The sequence below is a fragment of the Boleophthalmus pectinirostris genome, unplaced genomic scaffold (genome assembly GCF_026225935.1).
Source record: "Boleophthalmus pectinirostris isolate CB_2022bp ecotype Guang Dong unplaced genomic scaffold, ASM2622593v1 HiC_scaffold_5, whole genome shotgun sequence".
Lineage (NCBI taxonomy): Eukaryota > Metazoa > Chordata > Actinopteri > Gobiiformes > Gobiidae > Boleophthalmus > Boleophthalmus pectinirostris.
In genome coordinates, this window is record NW_026571404.1 from 15,289,358 (window position 1) to 15,308,976 (window position 19,619).

The 19,619-nt window shown below is 37.1% G+C and overlaps 1 protein-coding gene across 1 annotated transcript in view; it reads right to left on the bottom strand.

The window, feature by feature from the left end:
- Positions 1-17: 17 nt before the first annotated feature.
- LOC129411613 (kinesin light chain 2-like) overlaps positions 18-19,619 on the bottom strand; it is a 20,290-nt gene continuing 688 nt past the window's right edge. Inside the window, exons 2-7 of the mRNA XM_055162958.1 lie at positions 19,514-19,581; positions 17,455-17,563; positions 14,307-14,450; positions 3,336-3,460; positions 1,631-1,688; positions 18-1,540 (exon numbers count right to left, since the gene is read on the bottom strand). Coding sequence (XP_055018933.1) covers positions 1,466-1,540; positions 1,631-1,688; positions 3,336-3,460; positions 14,307-14,450; positions 17,455-17,563; positions 19,514-19,581 — 579 coding nt within the window. The 3' untranslated portion in view covers positions 18-1,465. The remainder of the gene's footprint in view (positions 1,541-1,630; positions 1,689-3,335; positions 3,461-14,306; positions 14,451-17,454; positions 17,564-19,513; positions 19,582-19,619) is intronic.

Sequence of the window (19,619 nt, forward strand, 5' to 3'; positions counted from 1 at the left end):
TTGAAGGAAAAAACAAGTTGACAACCAAATAATTTTTTATTCCTTGATCATGATTAGAAAGCGGTACATATGTAAATGAGTCATGATTAAACCACTAACTAAAAAAAAACAAGTGAATGAACAAACTGCTAGAAACTCCTACTAAACATATCACAAATAAAAGTGAGAACAATTGGCATCTTTAACAAAATTAAAACACAATTTTCCAGTTTTAAGCTTATCTAAAACTCAAGGTCCGTCCATTTAACTGTGCAAATATCCACTACATCTACCACAATAAAGACGTGTTTTCCTAGTTGCTGTAAACATGATATGTGGTTGTGCTCAAATCACAAATGGCACCAAACGTTTAATTTATTTACAAAAAAATCAGGTCAAATTAAGTGACCAATGTCAGTATCATTATGATCTATGTACACTAAAATTATGAGCTAAATTAATCACGTTTTGCTCTCTGTAATAAGAGAAACCGTTGAAGCAGCAGACTAATTTCAAATAGTGTTGTACAACAAGCTACAAGTCACATGAACCAAAATCATGTCAGTAGGAAAACCTTTCAACCCTGTTATCACAAAGCTTTACCATCACCGTAAAATCTCAACAGGCAAAAAACAATTAAAAATACTAATTACAGCAACTTAAAATGTGTCCAGCCAAGTTTTCTTATTTTTACATTTGCAGATTGAATATCAACTTAAAGCAAAAATCTTCACAGCTAGAACAACAAAATGGCACAAGGAGAAAAGTGTTTTAGGAAGACAAAACACCAAAAGTTAAAATACACAGAGGAAATAACCCAGCATTGTAGTTATGGCAACAGGTTTCACCAAACAAAGTGAAAGTGCAAGACAAAATTTCCTGAAAACTTGAGGAGGTATTTTAAACTAGGCCATGTCCTGATGTCACCGATGATCAAACTTCTTTATAAAATGAGCTACACAAATAAACACGGATAGATAACGGACAAAAAAATGGCAAAGTTATGACATAGTACTGTGCAATTTGGAAGATTTTCAAAAGAGCAACGCAAAGTTAAAAAATAAAATCAAATTCTTGTGATTCCAAAGAACACCTGCTCACTAAAACTTTACACTTTTATATATTTTTTCGATGTATGACCACTGATATTCATGATTCATGGACTGAACAGAAGTTTAAGTCCAAGTTTGGGCATTATTTTTAAGATCATTACGGTGGCATAGGTCATTTTCGCACATTGGCACACTTTTCTTTGTTCACTGCCTTTTTAAAATCAAGAATATCTTATTTTTTTAGCACAGTGCTGTATATATTTTCATAAAAAGTACAAACAAAAACAGCATGGTTCGTATCGCTGTCATATCTTTGGGTCGTTGAAAGGAAAAGTCTTTGGGTCTGATTTTGTTGATCCATAGGAGTTATTATGTCTGGTAGTGTTGAAGTTGGTGCCTCGTCGATGCTAAAAGCTCATAATAAAATGCACCGCTTAGTTTCCTGTGTAGAGGTCCACCGTGCTGGAGCTCAGGCCTCTGCTCTCCCTGAAGTTCCCGCTCCCTCGAGGCTGAGAGAAAGAAGACGATTCAGAATGAGCGAAAAAAAAAAAAAAAGACTGACTGTACAAGATTTGAGTTTATGAATCAAACATTTTTACCGGGAATGAGTCGTCGCTGGTCTTGTTCAAATAATTCAGTGAAGCGGCTCTTTTCATGCTGTTGGAAGAGAAATAAAGTTTAGTCAATATACAGTAGAAGTTTTGTGGAGGATAGTGAGTGGAAAAAATAATTAGAACCAATAAGGAGAACTAATAAAATAACAATTACAATTTTTGATTTTATTATCTATTCTACACTAACCCCACTAATTAAAAATCTACTTTGCGATTCACAATCTTTTCACACCAAGTACCGCTTAAGAAAATATTTGGCCTTCCTAGTGCCACTAGATCTAAGGTGTGTGAAAAAACCCTCAGTTGTCCAAGAAGAATCCATGGCAAAAGGAGAAATTCAATTTGTCAGCTGGATAAAAGTTTATTTGGTCGAATATGTTTCACATCTTGGAATTTCTCCTTTTGTCACTAAATCTAAGGCTAATTCTGCGTCTAAAATTGGATTACACTATTGCTATTCTAATTCTAAACAAAGCGTAGTCAAAAAGAACACATTAAATTGATTAAAGAATTTGAGCTGCAGAAGAATCCACATACCACCTGGAGGAGCTCGTGTACCACAGTTTGATAAACACCGACCTAAATGATTAGTTTACTCCATATTAGGTCATGTATCGGTAAGTGACAAGATTTATGTAACCGTAACATGAAAAATAATCATATAATTATAAATATCATGATGTATGGCATGGAAAAATTGACTAAAAGTAGGTCTTATTACCTTAACGGTAAATGGTCACATTTTTCTATAGCGCTTTTCCACCTTCAAGGCACTCAAAGCGCGTTACAACAAGGAACCACTCACCCATTCACACACACATTCACACACGCAAGGTGGGTTAAGTGTCTTGCCCAAGGACACAACGACAGCATACATCTGTGGGAGCTGGAATCACACCAGCCAACCTGTGAGTCAGTAGATCTGACCACTCAACTTGTGATGTTTATATCAAGAACTGGATTCGAACCACCAACCTTCAGATCAGTGGACTAATGCTCTACCAACTGAGCTACTGCCCGCTCTTATTCTGTCTTAAATGGTTTTATTATTATTACCATTTATTAGGGATGTAACAAAAACTGAAATATCATGATATCATATTGTCAAAATTCTCACAATAATATCGTGGACCATCACAATATATCGAATTACAAGTCTCTTTGCATAAATTAAGAGTTATGGTGCAGTAATAGCTAAAAAAACAGAGGGAACTACATAGACCATGATCCTTTGCTCCATTTCAGTGTAGACTACAAGAAGGAAATAACAGTTCTAAGCACTTTTAAGTCTCAGTTCTTTGGATTAAGTCTTGTCAAGGAATTTTAAGAGGGAAAAAGTAGTAAAATATCGCAATAAATATCGTACAGTGAGATGTATATCGTGAAAATATCATACAGAGAGATATGGATATTGTTACATCTCTAATCGTGAGCCTAACCAACATATTGTGAGCTTTCCCACGACATTGCAATAAATATCGTACCGTGAGGTTCATACCGTGACAATATCGTATCCTGAGACTTGGATATCGTTACACCCTACTATTTATATTTTTGCTCTTTGTTATCATATTATAATGTGATGTGTGAGCAGATGTGCCCAAATAATTTCCCTTGAGGATCAATAAAGTTTGTCTAAGTCTCAGTCTCAGGTATGTTTGCGTTTAACCCTTCGTGCTCCAGTGCTTACTTGGTGTTTCGTGGCTCAGGCGGCCCGTTGCCTTGGAGTTTCTTCACTAAAAGTTCACTGCTGCGCCTCAGGACGTCTCTCAACTTTCCCAGAGAACCACTGCGCTGAAGAGCACCGCTGCCATCCTGGGGACAAACGCGCAACTTCAAGATATCTGCACTACAACACTGCACACGTGAAATCAGTTTGCAAACAAAATATTAAATTCCCACTTTTAATTTTCAGATCACACACAGATAAACAGCCAGGTTTTTTTGTAATGAGACACAGATGCTTAATGCTATTCATCTATAAATATCGCATTTTTCGGGCGATAAGTCGCTCCAGCTAAAAAATGAAGAAGAAAAAAACATATATAAGTCGCACCGGACTATAAGTCGCAGGACCACCCAAATCATAAAAAAAACAAATTGCGAATAGTTCGAAAAATACGGTACATTCTTTAATATTTTACTGTTTTAAAGGTGCACTATGTAACTTTTCTGGTTGATGGACATCCACTTCTTTGCCTCAATAGTGTTTTTTTAATTAATTAATTTTTTTATATAGCACTAAACTTATCCATGTTTTGCCACTTGCTTAATTAGTTACAAGTCAATTCTGTGGAGAGATGACCCAGCTCACAGTAAGAATACACGTTTTATATTTATTAAAAAAATGAATAAATGCCATGGCGTGAAACATTTTAGGCAAAGAACTATAATCGTCATGGAGGTGAGTTGTTGGCAGACTGACTAGAAAAGTTACCTTGTGCAGCTTTAGTTTATCAAAGTATTAACTAAGCAGATGTGGCTGTAAAGGTGTGTCTTAAATGTAAAAATTAAAGTTACCATCCATCCACTCATAACGAAGAGAACATAAGTTTCATACGTGCATCTTAACCTCCAGCAGAGGGAACGTTTTTATGTAAAAATGAGCCACTACATTTGGATCAAAACAGACACGATTCACAAATGAAAAACTTTATTTGAGAATACCAACAAGTGTCAATGCAATAGTCTTCACAATGCAGAATGGTACATATTTAACGCAGTCCTACTTTCTACAATAGTGCTTATAGACCTTACCATTAATGCTCGTCCACTTTAGGTAACTGAAGCCACACTATGTATATATACGCTGAAATAGACAGCTCAATAAATAAGCATTCCACTAACACAATATTGTCATTTATGTGATCAACATAGTCACTTATTTTGCATTGAAGAGATAGGTGTATCATCGAAAGGAATGGAGAAGGCAAATAGCATACCAAGAGAGCCATAATAGTGATCTATGTATACAGCCTTACAATTACAAGTCCATAATTACATTCAGTTAGTTCAAATAACATCTGATATGAAACACTGGGATTTTAGTGGCTGGAATAAGCACAAAGAAATCACCAAATGTTTTACAATTTTGTGAGAAAAAGGCAAGACACTCTATTGAGCTTTGTGTTCAAAATGCATTAACCGTTTACGGGTAAACCAGAGTGGACACTGTGACTGAAGCACGTTACACAAGTACACACTAAAACTACTGTAGAAATCAGGGCCCTGTACTGTGAAGATGGAAGAAATACTACCTTAATCCTATTTCAGTCATAGTTTAACTTCTTGGGTTGTTTTTAAAGACAATACAGTAAAGTGTATTTATCTTGTTGACATGTTTCGGCTGCTGCTGCTGCAAGCCATCTTCAGAAGTGTGACCAAAAACAAACGAATGAAAAATACGGGAAGGGAATAGGAAATATATAAAAGTAAATTTGATTTGACAGCCTTAAAATGTAAATACACAGATGCAAACACTGCATTGAGAAACTCTGTACTACAAACAACCCCCCCACACATTTTTTTAAATTATTATTATTAATTAGTTTATTATTATTATTATTTTTATTTTTTTATTTTTTGTATGCGTGTTTAGTTAAGTCTGTCTTGTAGTGGTTGTGCTGGGTATCCAATCCCTCAAACTTGACAAATTATAAAAAAAAAAAAAAAAAAAAAAAAAAAAAGAAGTGTGGCCGGTGTTGATGGTGACGTGTCGTATATCAGCTGTTGTTACTTCCTGTAGGCGTGGTCAGACCTGATGGACCCGCAGGTCGCTCAGACTGACCACGCCTCCCGTCGCCGGTGTTCTCTGGAGGAGGGTGTCCCAGGTGTGAAAGGAAGAAGCGTCGTCATCACGGTTAATGCTGTCCAGGCCTCGTTTCCTCATTTCAGTGGCCTCCCTGATCCAGCCTTTGAACTTGTTGTTTTCCGATCCAATGACCCGAGCCCCGTCAAATCCAGAATGTGGTTATTTCTTTTGCAGTGGTCTGATATGGCGGAAGTAACAAGAGCTGATATACGACACGTCACCACCAACACTGGGGACAGTTCTGAAGTTGGCTTGCAGCGAGCAGCCGAAACATGTCAACAAAGTAAATACACTTTACGGTTTTGTCTTTAAAAAGAACCCAAGAAGTTAAAGTATATAAGACAAAATGAACATCTTTGGCCTATTTCATTCAATTAGGACAGGAAACTGCACGTAGAAAGTTAATGTAGTGGTACATTTTGAGATTTAAAAGACAAAAATATCTTAACCTAATAGTTTAATTAGGCTATTTATCAGAGAATCTTAATTGTATAGACACACAATGTTAAAAGGTACTAAGTAATTAACTTTACAGTGAAATTGTTAAAGTTTTGCGTTTTATTTTGTGCTGAGAAGGCAAGCAGACATAACTTCCATATGTCGACCTCATTGAAAAGGGACACGCTCAAATCAAACTTTGAAGTGTAATGCTGATATGTTCTTAAAATACTGAACTGAACATGGTGGCCAAATTATTTATGCTATAATTTGGTGTTTTGGTCCTCAAGAAAAATCAAATTTTGGTTGCCATATGGTACGACTGAGGCCAAATAGAAAAGAAATCTCAAAGGGCCTTTTCTCATTTGAATTCTCACCAAATAAACCCCAGCAAATGTTTACGACTCTGCATTCTTGTCCACAAATCTACTTCAATTTACATGTTATATAACCTAAACTTCACAGTACAGGAGCCTGAATTCTTGAACTATGATCTAGCGAACAGTAAATGGGACACTAGGTAAGATATCGAACACCATTGAAACCAAATATTTATATCTAAAACGTTCTTGTGCCAGTATCTGTGCTCCGTGTTCCTGCTTTTACAGTCTCTTCAGCTCGTGTTGCTGATTCCCTTTGAAATGTGTGAACTTTTTGTGTTGAAAACCATTGAAAAACCCAAGGACGTTAAAGCGAATTATGAAGACGGCACAATGGAGACGTCGCCATGGTTACATTAACCGCAGAGACAATGAGGAGTAGGGGAAACAGATCATTTTAAAATGTAAACTTCAATATTTTTAATTGATTTGTTTGATTGTTGTAGAGTTGACTCAGATCTGACTTTAAAGCAACACCGTGTAACTTTCTGGAGGTGGAGGAAATACGAAGATACTTAAATTCTCCTTGGACATAAATAAGTTTAACCAGAGAAATAATTATAATATAGGAAATATAATGAATGTCTATGTGTTTTACAGTAAATTGTGGAATATTATAGCTGGAGACAATTGAAAAGGCTCTATTTTTTGGGTAAAATATTACATGGAGTGACTTTAAAGTTGAAATTAATACTTAAAACTGCTAGAATTAGATTAGCAGCTTAAAAAATTATGTAGTTTGACTTGGTATTATCATGCTGGGGCCCGCCTTTGTCCCTTTATTATTTTATTACCCCTCGGTGATTAATCCAATGCGATGTTCCCCACTGTATCTATAGTTACAGTAACCACGGCAACGTCACCATAGCTACAGTATGCCATTGCAATCAAACGCCTGCATATTTATTCAGCCACAAAACATAAAAAGCAATACCAAAAAATGTAAACAAAATCATACAAAATTTCAAATAAACGATCTATAAAAACACCAACCTCCCTTTCTTATAACTCTCTCGTCTTATCGACTAAAATAATGTTTAATATTAATAATAATAATAATAATAATTTGTTTCATATACAGTACCATAGTTTAGGCATTTGATAAAAGTAATATAATATTGACCCAATACAGGCACAAGTTAAAAGCCACCTCTTGTTAATATAATTTGGCTGTAACTTAAAACCAATAAAAGTTAAATAAATACTGACCTATTTTGACACTAGATGCGAGTTTTATGGAGAAATGTCTATGGTAACTATGACATCTTAGTCTTATATATTACACTGTTTTTTTACATTTACAATGAACCTCACTAATGACATGTGTGAGTGAATTCTCATAGTTCATAATGGTTACACACACAATGATTACGTAAAGGGATAGTCCAGGATTTTGTGTTTTAATTTTTGTCATTTTTAAAGCTACAATGTTGTTTTATTATAATTGTATGATTTGGTGAATGAAAACACTGGACATACGGGTTTCCTCGGTCAGATAATTTCTCTTTTCTGTATCTATATATTAGTTAGGATAGTTTTGAATCGTTAATTACCATGGCAACGGTGTTTATGTTTTGTAACTATTACCCAAGGATAAAGAAACACAGATTTTAATTGTAAAATATTAAAGTTAGGAATCCACAAAGTATTCTCATGCAATGTTAGATGAAGTTACTTGTAGATAAGCACTGCTCTTTTGTTTAGTTGCAGTCATTAAATTTTTATTTGCAAGAAAATTTAGCTACCAATTTCCACAGATATCATAATTACAAAAAACTGGGCTATCCCTTTAATTACTCTAAACTAGTCATTTTTACAAACGTGAACGACACAAGAGTTAGTGAGAAGAATGTGAGAGAGGAGAGAGAGAGAGAGGGCAGATTTGTAAAGACCAAACGTCCCAACAGCAGCAGCAGCAGCAGCAGATGCCAATGGAGCAGTGACAGGAGACAACCACCAGGGGGCATAGGTGAGCCGTGTGTGTGTCTGCCGGGACAGGGGCACCGGGAGGAATGGTACAGGAGCTCAGAGAGGCCAAAAGGGGGCGCACATCCGATTGACTTTTGTGTTGGGAGAAGAAGAGAAGGATGGAGGAATAATCTTGATGGCTTAGGCCTGATAAAAGAAAGAGATAGAGATAGGCAAACAGACAAACAGCACACATTTGTAAGGCTAAGTGCTACAAGGGTTGGGATTTAAAACTAGATTTTTTATAATTGATTACTTACCATACATTAAAAATATTAAATTACCAAGCTTTTTGATCTTCTAACTCATACAGGCTATCCATGGGTTTCAGAATAACTTAAAATTTGTACTTTTGCTGTAGTTATTTAGCCAGGCTGGCGCCACCTAGTGCCTCCGCTCAATTTCATTTCTCTCCAGTGACTAGGTCAGGAATCAAAATACAATAGACAGTTCGCAAAAACCCTGGAAGTGCGAGTTCGGGCACCAGCCAATCAGCGAAGAGCCATACATTCAGTGTTGTCAATGATTCCCCAGATTGAGGATTTAAAGACGGAATAAAGAGAATGTTTGGTGAATTTTATCAAGGGGAAAGACGTTATTGTCATCCTTCCTACGGGATTTGGGAAAAGTTTAATATACCACTTAGCCCCATTAGCAGCGCATTACATACATCACAACCAAATAGCAGCGACTGGTATGATAAAAGCTACCCTCCTCCCATCGAGCGAACGAATTTTAACACGGCAAGGTCAGACAGTTTGTACGAAATGAAATGAATTAAAACCAGGCTGATGAATCAGGCTAGTAGATATTAAGAATTTAAAGCAAAATATATCTCATAAATGGTGAAAAGTCATAACAGGAAGCTGAAACCCATGAGTATGTTATGCTTATCTTGCTCATATGTGTAATTTGTTGGTTTAATGTTGAAATTTCCTACATCATTGAGGTTTTGATCCTGCGGCAGATAAGAACTGTCAGTCTAGAGCTCTACAAATTACACAATCCAATACAATGTTCTTCTTTATCTCCAGTAAAAGCATGAAAATCTTTAGCTTTTTGAGTTGCTCTTCAAACTTTTGAGGATTCTGATTCGACTAAACTACTTTAAGCTTGTGATTCTTGCAAAGCTGTGTCACCATATGGCATAACAACACGCTTTTGTCATAAATTATGTTTCTGAGGATATGCAGTCTGCTGGAAAAGTTGTCAGCAGATTGTACCTTTGTACCTGGACAGAATGTTTACAACAGTGAGACACAACACCCACGTATTTCATTTCATCTGTTTGTTCTCTCTATTTTAGGCACACTAATGCACCTTCTTCTCTCCCATAATAAGCTCAGTAACTTTTCAAAAGTGATTTAAATAATTGTGATAATTACATTTATTTATTACATCTTAATCCAGCTATACATGTACAGTTCTAAAATAAGCGCTGCGTTTTGGTGTGAGCCGAGCCGGTGTCTCTGCATTGGGAGCAGGTGGGTGGTGTTGGAGCAGGTGGGTGGTGCTGCAGTGACACAGCAGCTTTTCCTTTTCTCCACATTAAAACAGAGCGCCCTCGATGTTGGCTCTTTCCCCATCTCTGCAGACAGGGACATCTGCAGCAGTCAGCACTAAAATGCAGATAACTTTGCAATGCACTACTAAAGATACTCTGTTATACCAAAGTGACTTTTTTAATAATGTGTGTTATAAATGGTTCATGATTCAGTCCTTCTAAAAGTCAGAATTCTATGTTTGATTCATAAGTTTCAGCTTCTTGTTTATAGGCATTTTGAGTTTTTATTTTTAGACGTCAACGGCAACGGTTTCGATCAGTTAAAAAAAACATGTATGGATCCATCGTCCTTCATGGCAACCAGTGTTTTGTAAGCAGAAATATATTAAAATATTACTTATAATTGTTTTCTATACATACTACATTTACCAATTTCCAATGCAAGCTGTTTTAATAATTTGACTAATACACAATGTAGGAGCTTTAAAGATAGATTAAATGATTAAAAATACATCATCTGCATTTACCTAATCATTACAATAAAATCCCAACCCTGCTAATCTACTAGTGTGAGATGAGAGGTGCAGAGGAGGAGTACAATCCACTGAGTGAAGAGCAGCTCTGATTGAAAAGGCTGATTGGTTGTCAAGGCGAGGGAGCGATCACAAGAGTTCAGATTTGAGGTTAGTGACCCAGAAACTAAAGAAAAGGACGGAGCATGCGACAAAAAAAGCATCTACAGCACAGAGCACAACGTACGCATGCAATATTAAACATAAGCATGAGATTAACAAGGAGAGGGTGGTGGCGAGACGTGGGGCAGTGTACAATATAAGTGCAAAATTAGTGTAAAATCAAGTAGTGTCAATACATCGTGAGAAAACTGGTTTGAATATTTGAGTAACAATTACATTTTAAATCATTAAGTCTGTCCAGAATTGTCAAATTGTCACATCAAAAACATACCCATATCTGTGTTTTTTTTCATAAAAGCATGTTTATTTTCTCTGCTTTGCTTGACTAGTCTCTTTCTACTGGCTACTGTCTGCTAGTTGTGGCAATTTACTTTTTTTTTATGACACTGCATCAAACAAAAAAGCTCAATATGTGAATTATTAATTAACTATTTCACCAGAATCAAGTGTTGGAACTATAGGGATCTTGAGGTTGGGAAAAAATTGATGATAAGGCTTTAAAACAGGGGTGTCAAACTCAAATTCACAGAAGGCCAACATTAAAACCTGAGTCTAGTCGTGAGCCAAACTAAATATTTATTGAAAAATGTCAAAATCTGCATGTTTTTTCTTCTTTTAAGATATGTAAAGATATGTAATATTAAACCCTTTCTTATTAAAATACATGTTTACGAATAGTTTTGCTTAAACACTAAATCCAGAATGTCTCTCTATAATAATGTCTCTATAGCCTAATTATAGCCGGCGGGCCAGTTCTAATACATATTTGATATGATCTCGCAGGCCAAATATAATTATTTTGGCCCCTGGGTCTGAGTCTGACATCTCTGCTTTAAAATATTATTACCGTTTGCTTAGGTTAACTTGATGTGAGAGCATTTCTGTCATTTGCACATGCTGTATCAGCCATTTTACTAACATTTTCTATATTGCAAACTGCAAATCCTTTTAGGGCATTTTCAGCAAAACTGCAGTCTCCTTTTCGTGCGTCTCAAAACTCATGAGGTGAGCCTTAAATTAGCTGCTGTCTGCATGAATAAAACATTGGACTTTGGCAAAATGATGACAGTTCTCTCAGGTGAAGACAGGTCTCTTAGTAGGGCTGGGCAATTTAATGAATTTGAACCAAGATTGAGATTTAGTCCAATCGTCAATGATATGCTTGTTTGGTTTTTAATCAAGAGTTCAAACTTTGTAGGAAGACATTTGACTATTTTGTGTGATAAACAGCGATGATTAAAGTGTACATTGCTATATTACTGAACATTAATATAGAAAGCCATTGTATTTGTTTTTAAATCATGCTTTTTCCCTCATATTGCCCAGACCTACCTTAGTATATATTACCACAGAACAGAAGATTTTAGACACAGCCCTGTTATGAACTTCAGTAATGAGTGGATGGATGGATATTAACATAAGATGAAAACTCAAAAAAATATATAGTTTTAAACATTTTACAACATAAAATACACAGAGCACAAGGAAGCACCAACACAGTCAAATGCACATGCCAGCACATGCTTGGTGAAATAGCTGGAGTAAGCAGTTTTAAGGCATCTGTTAAAGCATTCACCACTCAGTTTAATATGTTATCCATAAGCAGGTTAGGAGTTACAACGCAGCCTGTTTAGCTTACACATTTAGAGCTGTAACACGCTACATGCATGTTCGGTAACATTAGTAAAAGGCATAGCTCAGTATTAGGCACGGCAACATCGCTGGCTGAAACTAAAATAATTCATAAAAATCACAACTTTATTTAAAGGTGCATGGTTCACGAGAATGTTTCACAGTCTGGAATAACATTTTTCTATCTCCACTGAGAAAAACGGATGACGCCACCAGGCCAATTTACAAGTCAGATCATCGCTCACAGTTAGGAATGCAGTACAGTCCACATATTTAGTCTTTTACCTACGCAAACGTTCTTGATTCTCACCATTTTCATTATTTAAAAGTGTCTCTACAAGATCAAAATATCTGAAATACCTCAAAAGTGGTCCAGCCCTTTCCTGACTCTAACTACGTCTTATGTAACCATGTCCAGGGGGCTTTTCATACAGAGCTGTAGCTGCACACCAAGACACTTCTTCGATATTATGACCTTAATAGAGAAAGAGGAGAACAGTCTATGGGGAGCGCTGTGCTGGGGCTAAGGGCGAAACGAGGCAGAAATGAGACGGGGACAAATGTGCTGGACGTAACAGAGCTGGGTGGACATTGTTAGGAGACAGTAATACGATGAGGACCATTAAGGTTTATTATCTGGAGATCTTGCTCTATCTGTTCCTAGTTTCACCATTATAGCTACAAAGTTTCAGCTTTTGTTAGTTACTTAATGCACAATAAAACAAGTATATGGCTTGCTAAAGGACCTTTATTAAGCAAGACTTTTTGTGTTTCGCAATTCTTAACCTGTCACCCTCAAACTGTCTGTACACTTATATCCAGTGTCTCACTATATCCAGTCATTTTTGTGCTCAAATTTACTTTATTTATCAGCTTTACCACTATACAAGCATAGACTGCATAAAAAATGGACTTCAGCGCCACTCAAATGAAGCTCATGATGCTCATGGTTACAAGAGCCAATTTGGAGCCAGGCTTTATATTATGAATAGGATTTTTTTGATGGACAAAATAGCGAAAAAAAAAACCCCCCACCAAGATCATGTAGAGCAGATTAATACGGTTATTTTAGGACCAAAATGATGGGGCTCACAGCAGCAGTTTCAGAGAGAGGAACGACAATATTCAGGTGTAAGTCAATGGGAGTCAGGGTAAGAAGGAGCCGGAAGAGCCGCACACGAACTTCCTATTTGAAACACGGCGTATAACTCGAGAGCTATGTCCATTTATATATACAGTCTATGAATACAATATACATTTTTTGCTTGTTATAAATTGTTAACTTTTTCACAGTGTCAGAGATGCAGGCCTGACGTCTTCTGCTGGGGTTTTGTATTCACGTTTCATAATAAGTTGGGCTAATTACAGGGTAACATAGAGAAAAAAAATGTTGCCAGTTGCCGTAATATGAGCTTGTGCCTTTGAGTTACTGCCCAGATCTGAGCTGGAGCGTTACAACCACAACAAGGTATTATCATTATTACAGAACACAACATTAACATCAGGCAGCAAACATGAAACTGGGGTCAAAATAAAACAAAATAAACACATGCCAAGACACTCAATCAGCTTCAGAGAGTCACAGGAGACACAGAAAGGACCAGAGTGAGAGAAGAGACAAAAGGTCGACTGGTACAAATAATCCATCAATATGACTGGAGAGGATCTTTAGGAGAGGAGCTTGTATTTAAAAATATAAGGATACAACTCAAATCTAGCTGGAGATATACTTGTATTTCTGTTCAGAGACAAATGTATTATGCAAACCTTTATAACAAAATCAGCATACAGTGTAATGGGTTCATCAATTCATACTGGTGTAGGTCCAGAAAATGTCTAAGGAATCTTATAGTTTGTAATCAGTGCTACTGGGTTTGTTGGATACTCTGGCAAAATTAATAGAGTAATTTTTTTCAATCAAAAAGCAAGCAAAATAATTTCAACTAATAGTCAGTTTGGGTTTGAGTTTATAAAAGATTTCATAGTTCAATAATAGCAGTTACCCTTCAAAGAAAACCAGATTTTTATCTCAATCCGGGTAAAATACAGTATATAAATATAAAAATAATAAGTAGGTGGTGCAGCTTTAATCAGAAAAGTTACATACTGCACCTTTAAAAGTGTTTGTACCAGTCGGCGCTCGCTCTCTCATGTAAACACTCCCTTGTCCTTTGAGTGATTCTCTGTGTATTCTTATGATTTTAGTTTGACTCAGTAGTGGATTTGTACTCACCCCGTTCCACTCGACGCCCATACTCACTTCCTCTCCGGTCTCAGAGCCGCTCTCATACTTAACGCTGGTCAGACTGTCACGGCTCCTCCGCCTCTCGCCCTCCGAATCCCTCAGGATCTCCACCACACGGCTCGGGTCCAGGCCCTGAACAAACACACAAGACACAGGGCTCAGAAATCAAAAGAGCAAAAAGTAAAAAGGTAAAAAGAGCTGAAGGCGGCGATGACGATGAGTGCACTGTTAAATGAAATACGATTATATCAATATTTTGTTTCATGTTTCTTTGTTAACTCACAAGGTTTAATTTCAAAATGACCTTGACATTGGCACAAGCAAACATAATAAAATTCTGTTTATGTCAAAGTAAATATTCTCAAGTCAATGTTGATGAACAAGCAGAAAACTACAGAAAAAGATTTGGGCTTGAATCATAATGAATAGTTTATTAAGAATCAGGCATGTCACAATAAATATTCTATGATGGAAGAATTTTTGGGGGTCAAGATGTATCGTAGTTATTTTTTAAAGGCGTTATTTTTAGTTAAGAAGTTTTCATTCAGTTTTAATCTTTAATCTTGGAAAGAAAGAAACAAAAATAAAAAAAAACTTTTGACTGGTAGAGTAAATTGGTAAAATCAAGTCACTAATTCAGTCTAAGTATCAGCTAATAATGATTTAACATTTTTACTAGGAGCAATGAGCAGCTTAAAACAACAGTATATTTACCTTCTTAAGCCCCTGCAGTATTCTCTTTTCCTGTTGGTGGCAGTGACAATAGTGATAATGAATTGGATTTTAACCATGTTGACACCCTTGATTGTCAGCCCACCTCAGTTAGTTCAATTTGTATTATTTCTATTAGTCTTTTTAAACGGGTATTAGTTTGCTGCTTGTAAAAAAACCTTCATGAAATTGCTCCCACTTAGAAAAAAAGTGAAAAGAAAAGACAAGAAGCCGTGAAATGAGGGTGAAGAAGTGGAAATTACAGAGGCACTATGTTAAGATATTCTCAACTGGGGTCGTCATATAGTATGTTTTTAACCCATTGACGCCGGATGCTGCGTAGCGCTGAGTCCCCTGTCCGGATTGTCTGGCGATCAGCGTAACTGGTAAAGGCGGGGCCACACCTGGAAGCGTGGGGGGGCGTGTCCTCCTTTCGCTTCCATTCACTCCCATAGAAAGACGCAAAACTGTCAGAGCTGTACTGTCGCGTTAAACCTTCTTTATCGTGGTGTATTATTTCTCCATTGAAAAATAATCCAAATGTATCCCGCACATGTTCCCATCAAGACCTGGTTTGAAGTAACAAACGTTGCGCTTTACTGCAACACAAAAATGCTGACAGTGACAATGACAGTGAAGACACGGACAACATTTGTGTTTGACCATGTTCATTTGTTACATGACATAGCGATATGGCACCTGTTATAGGAGCGTCTGGAACAGCGAACAGATCAAGTGGTTGAGCGCGTTCATGCGCTGCAGTAAAGCGCAACGTTTGTTACTTCAAACCAGGTCTTGATGGGAACATGTGCGGGATACATTTGGATTATTTTTCAATAGAGAAATAATACGCCACGATAAAGAAGGTTTAACGCGACAATACAGCTCTGGCAGTTTTGCGTCTCTCTATGGGAGTGAAAGGAAGCGAGAGGAGGACACGCCCCCCATGCTTCCAGGTGTGGCCCCGCCTTTACCAGTTACGCTAATCACCAGACAATCCGGACAGGGGACTCAGCGCTGCGCTGCGCAGCATCTGGTGTCAATGGGTTAAAGGTGCACTACGTAACTTTTCCGGTGGGGACTGTGCCAAATGCATGCGTCCATGGAGATTTTATTGGTTTGCTTGGAAAGTTACACAGTATGGCATTCAATGTACATTTAATCAATTATAGATGTCTTTGTTGCTCAAAAATACATCTATGTCTCTAATGCCATACAGTGCAACATTCTAGGGATACTATCTCCATGGAGACAAGCAGGTAAAGGACCAGAAAAGTTACATAGATCACCTTTAAGTCTATCATTTTGTTTGGACAGAAGTTAACACCAGCTTTGCCTTGCATGTACCATATTTTACGGGCTATTAGGCGCTCTGGATTATGAGATGCACTGCCATTAAATGGTCTATTTTCAAACTTTTTTCACAAATAAACCGCACTGGACTTTAAACGAAACACAACAGTTCGATGGGTCAGTCGGACTTTGTTTGGCAACCGCTGGATTGTTGGCGTGTTCGCAGTGACTCAGTTGTTCAGTTGTGGCTCAGAGTGGAACATTGTACTCGCGTTTTCGGTTCGTTCCTCTGGTCCGTTCCTCGTCAGCGTGGAGTGATGAGTGTGGGTGCGGGTGTGTTTCGCTGCGCGGTCGGCGTCTGCTCCATGCGTGTTTGCGTGTGGGTGGTGCGGCTTTGTAGTTGTACTGAAGTCGTGCTGGGACACCCGAGTAGATTTGTGTATAGGGCGCTCTGGATTGCGGGGTGCACGGTCGTTTTTTGATGGGGTTAGAGGCTTAAGAGCCCGTCTAATAGCCCGGAAAATACGGTACACAATATTAACTAATAAAATTTAAACTACATTATTGTGCAAGAGTTTTAGGAGTAAAAATGTTCTTCAGTTTTGTGTTTTACAAAACCTAATGCTTCAGCTTCTGACCACAATCTGGGCTCAAGATCTGCTGGGTCATCGCTGGGTGCTCATGATAGTTATTCACAGACAGATTTCCCACTAACACAAGGAAGAGTCAATACTTTTTTGAACTTTGAGATAAAACTTACAAAAAATATTAAAAACTTTGATGTAACACTTACATGAAAGATTTGAGATGAGAGGTTTATTTTAAATGTATTTTAAATGTAAGCTATGTTGATTTTTACCTTTGCACAATACTGTATACTTCTATTAAGTTCAAAATCTCTAAGCAAATATGCCTGTGCCCTAATCCACCAGTTGAGAATCCCAGAGTTAGATTCAAAGAGACGAACCACTTACTGTGCTGCTCTGGATCCCATGCATTGTAAAGAGAGGGAAAAATAACATGAGATTGACACTTCAGACCGAGGGATATACATTTAAAACATTGGGGAATAGTAAAAACACACTTCAGGGTTTATAATCATGCAGGTAGATCAGTTTAAAATAGCACGGACCTGTTTACGGGACCGGACGGCGCACTCCTCCAGAGTCTCAGCTGCCTCCAGTTTGCCCTGTCTGCGATAGAGGGCCCCCAAGTTCCTCAGGGTGGTGTTCACTGTGGGGCTGGAATCAACACACAAACTTATTAGTGTGCTAATAATGGCATGAATACTGAAAGTCAAAACTAACGATGTAGCCATTTTTGGGAAACATAACATTTATTTCAAGATAAGACACAGAAACAGCAATGGAGTTGCTTCTACTTACTTACCCATATTTTTTCAATATATTTATTAAGAAGTCAGTGTACATTGAGACATATAACTTAAACTTAACTTAAATAATTTAATACTAGGGATGTAACAACAACAAATATCGTGATATCTTATCATCAGAGTTCTCACAATAATATCATGGACCACCACAATATATTGAATTATAAGTCACTTCGCTTAAATAAATAATTAATGGTGCAGGAATAGCTAAAAAACAGAGTGAACAATATAGACCATAATCCTTTGCTTCATTTCAGTGCAGACTACATGAAGGAACAAATCTTATTAAGTCTTGTCAAGGCATATTAAGAGAAAAATGTAGCATATTCACAGTTTTGTTAGCCTCCACAAAATATCGCAATAAATACCATACCGTGAGATGTATAATGTGAAAATACTGTACCGAGAGATATAGTTACATTGCATTGGATATAGTTACATCCCTACTTAATACAGAAATTAAAAACCCTCCCCACATCTACTCTTTTTATAAATAAGTCTATTTTATACAACATATTACCCAAATACCTAAGCTATTAGCCTATACAAGTCTATAGTTTAAAAAGCCTGAATAATGCAGACCTTCAAAGATTTGCATTATAACATTATTAATGCCTCGCTCAGACTGCACATGGAGCAGGGAGGCTGCAAGAATTCCAAACCAAATGATTAGTTATAGTGGTAACATGAGTCCTTACGCGTGCAGCTTTCAAAGCGTATGACCAAGAATACCAATGTCACAGTCGCTCCTCGTGCAGTGAGGTATAAATGTGAATGTTTTTATCGTTAGTTAAGCTAGATAGATCGTTAGTTCGAAAGTAGAAAAAATATTTGAGCTAAAATATATTTGATACTAAAAAGTCACATTCAAAGGACAGAAATTAACCTTGAAATATGGTCTTGAGCTGTTTAAGTATAAGTGTCTGTACAAGTCTAAGTATAAAAGTATAAGTATGCAGAAGTGTAAGACCACATAGACTAGTACACATCCATGGACCACTATGGAAACTACCAGGACGACTGAGGGGTTAAACAGAAGACCACACGGTAATATGAGGTACACTTATTTAATGGTACTCTTATTTAAAACTGACAATCACACTCTATTGCTTAAAGAAAGAGTGTTTTTATTATCATTATGGTCTCAGAATCTGTATCATTTTCCTTAGTATTGAAATAGAGTTTGAAATTTTAAGTATTGTAACATTGTAATACCAGTGGTACCAGTGTTTTTGCCGTGTTTATACAACATGGGAACTCAGCCTCAGCTTCGCACCTATTACTACGACCAAACCTGTTTTTCTTGTGTACACTTGTCACATTTGTTTGGTCTCCTCCTGAACACACAGCCTTTAAGCTCCCTGTGGGCTGACATTCATCACACTGTGGGGACAGAAAACTGCAGCCTGTACTAGGGATGTCGAAAGAAAATCAAATACTAATTGATGCTGAATCTATAAACTCATTTAAGCAAGTATGGATACAGCAAAAAAATCACATTAACAGGACAATATTTGAGCTTTGTTGAATAGTATTAGTAAGCTTTTGAGCTTTATCAGAACAGGAACAGTGCCAAAAAAAGAGTTTGAAAACACAAAATCCTTCAATATTAGTTCTAAAAAGCACATGGGCACAAAATTTGGGTAAAGGTAACAGTGTAGGTCACGGTTAAGCAAATAATAATTATGATTCAGATGAGGATTAGTCTCAGGACATGACCACAATTCAATGTAATGTGAGCCTAAAGCTTGGACACACAACATGTGTTTGTGTGTGTGAAGATAGTCCTGTGACTCACCTGTTGACTTTGCAGGCCTTGTACCAGCCTCCATATTCCCCATAGGGAGTGTTGTCTCGGTGCTTGCCCTGGAAGTAAAAAAAAAGACAAGAAAAAAAACGGAAGA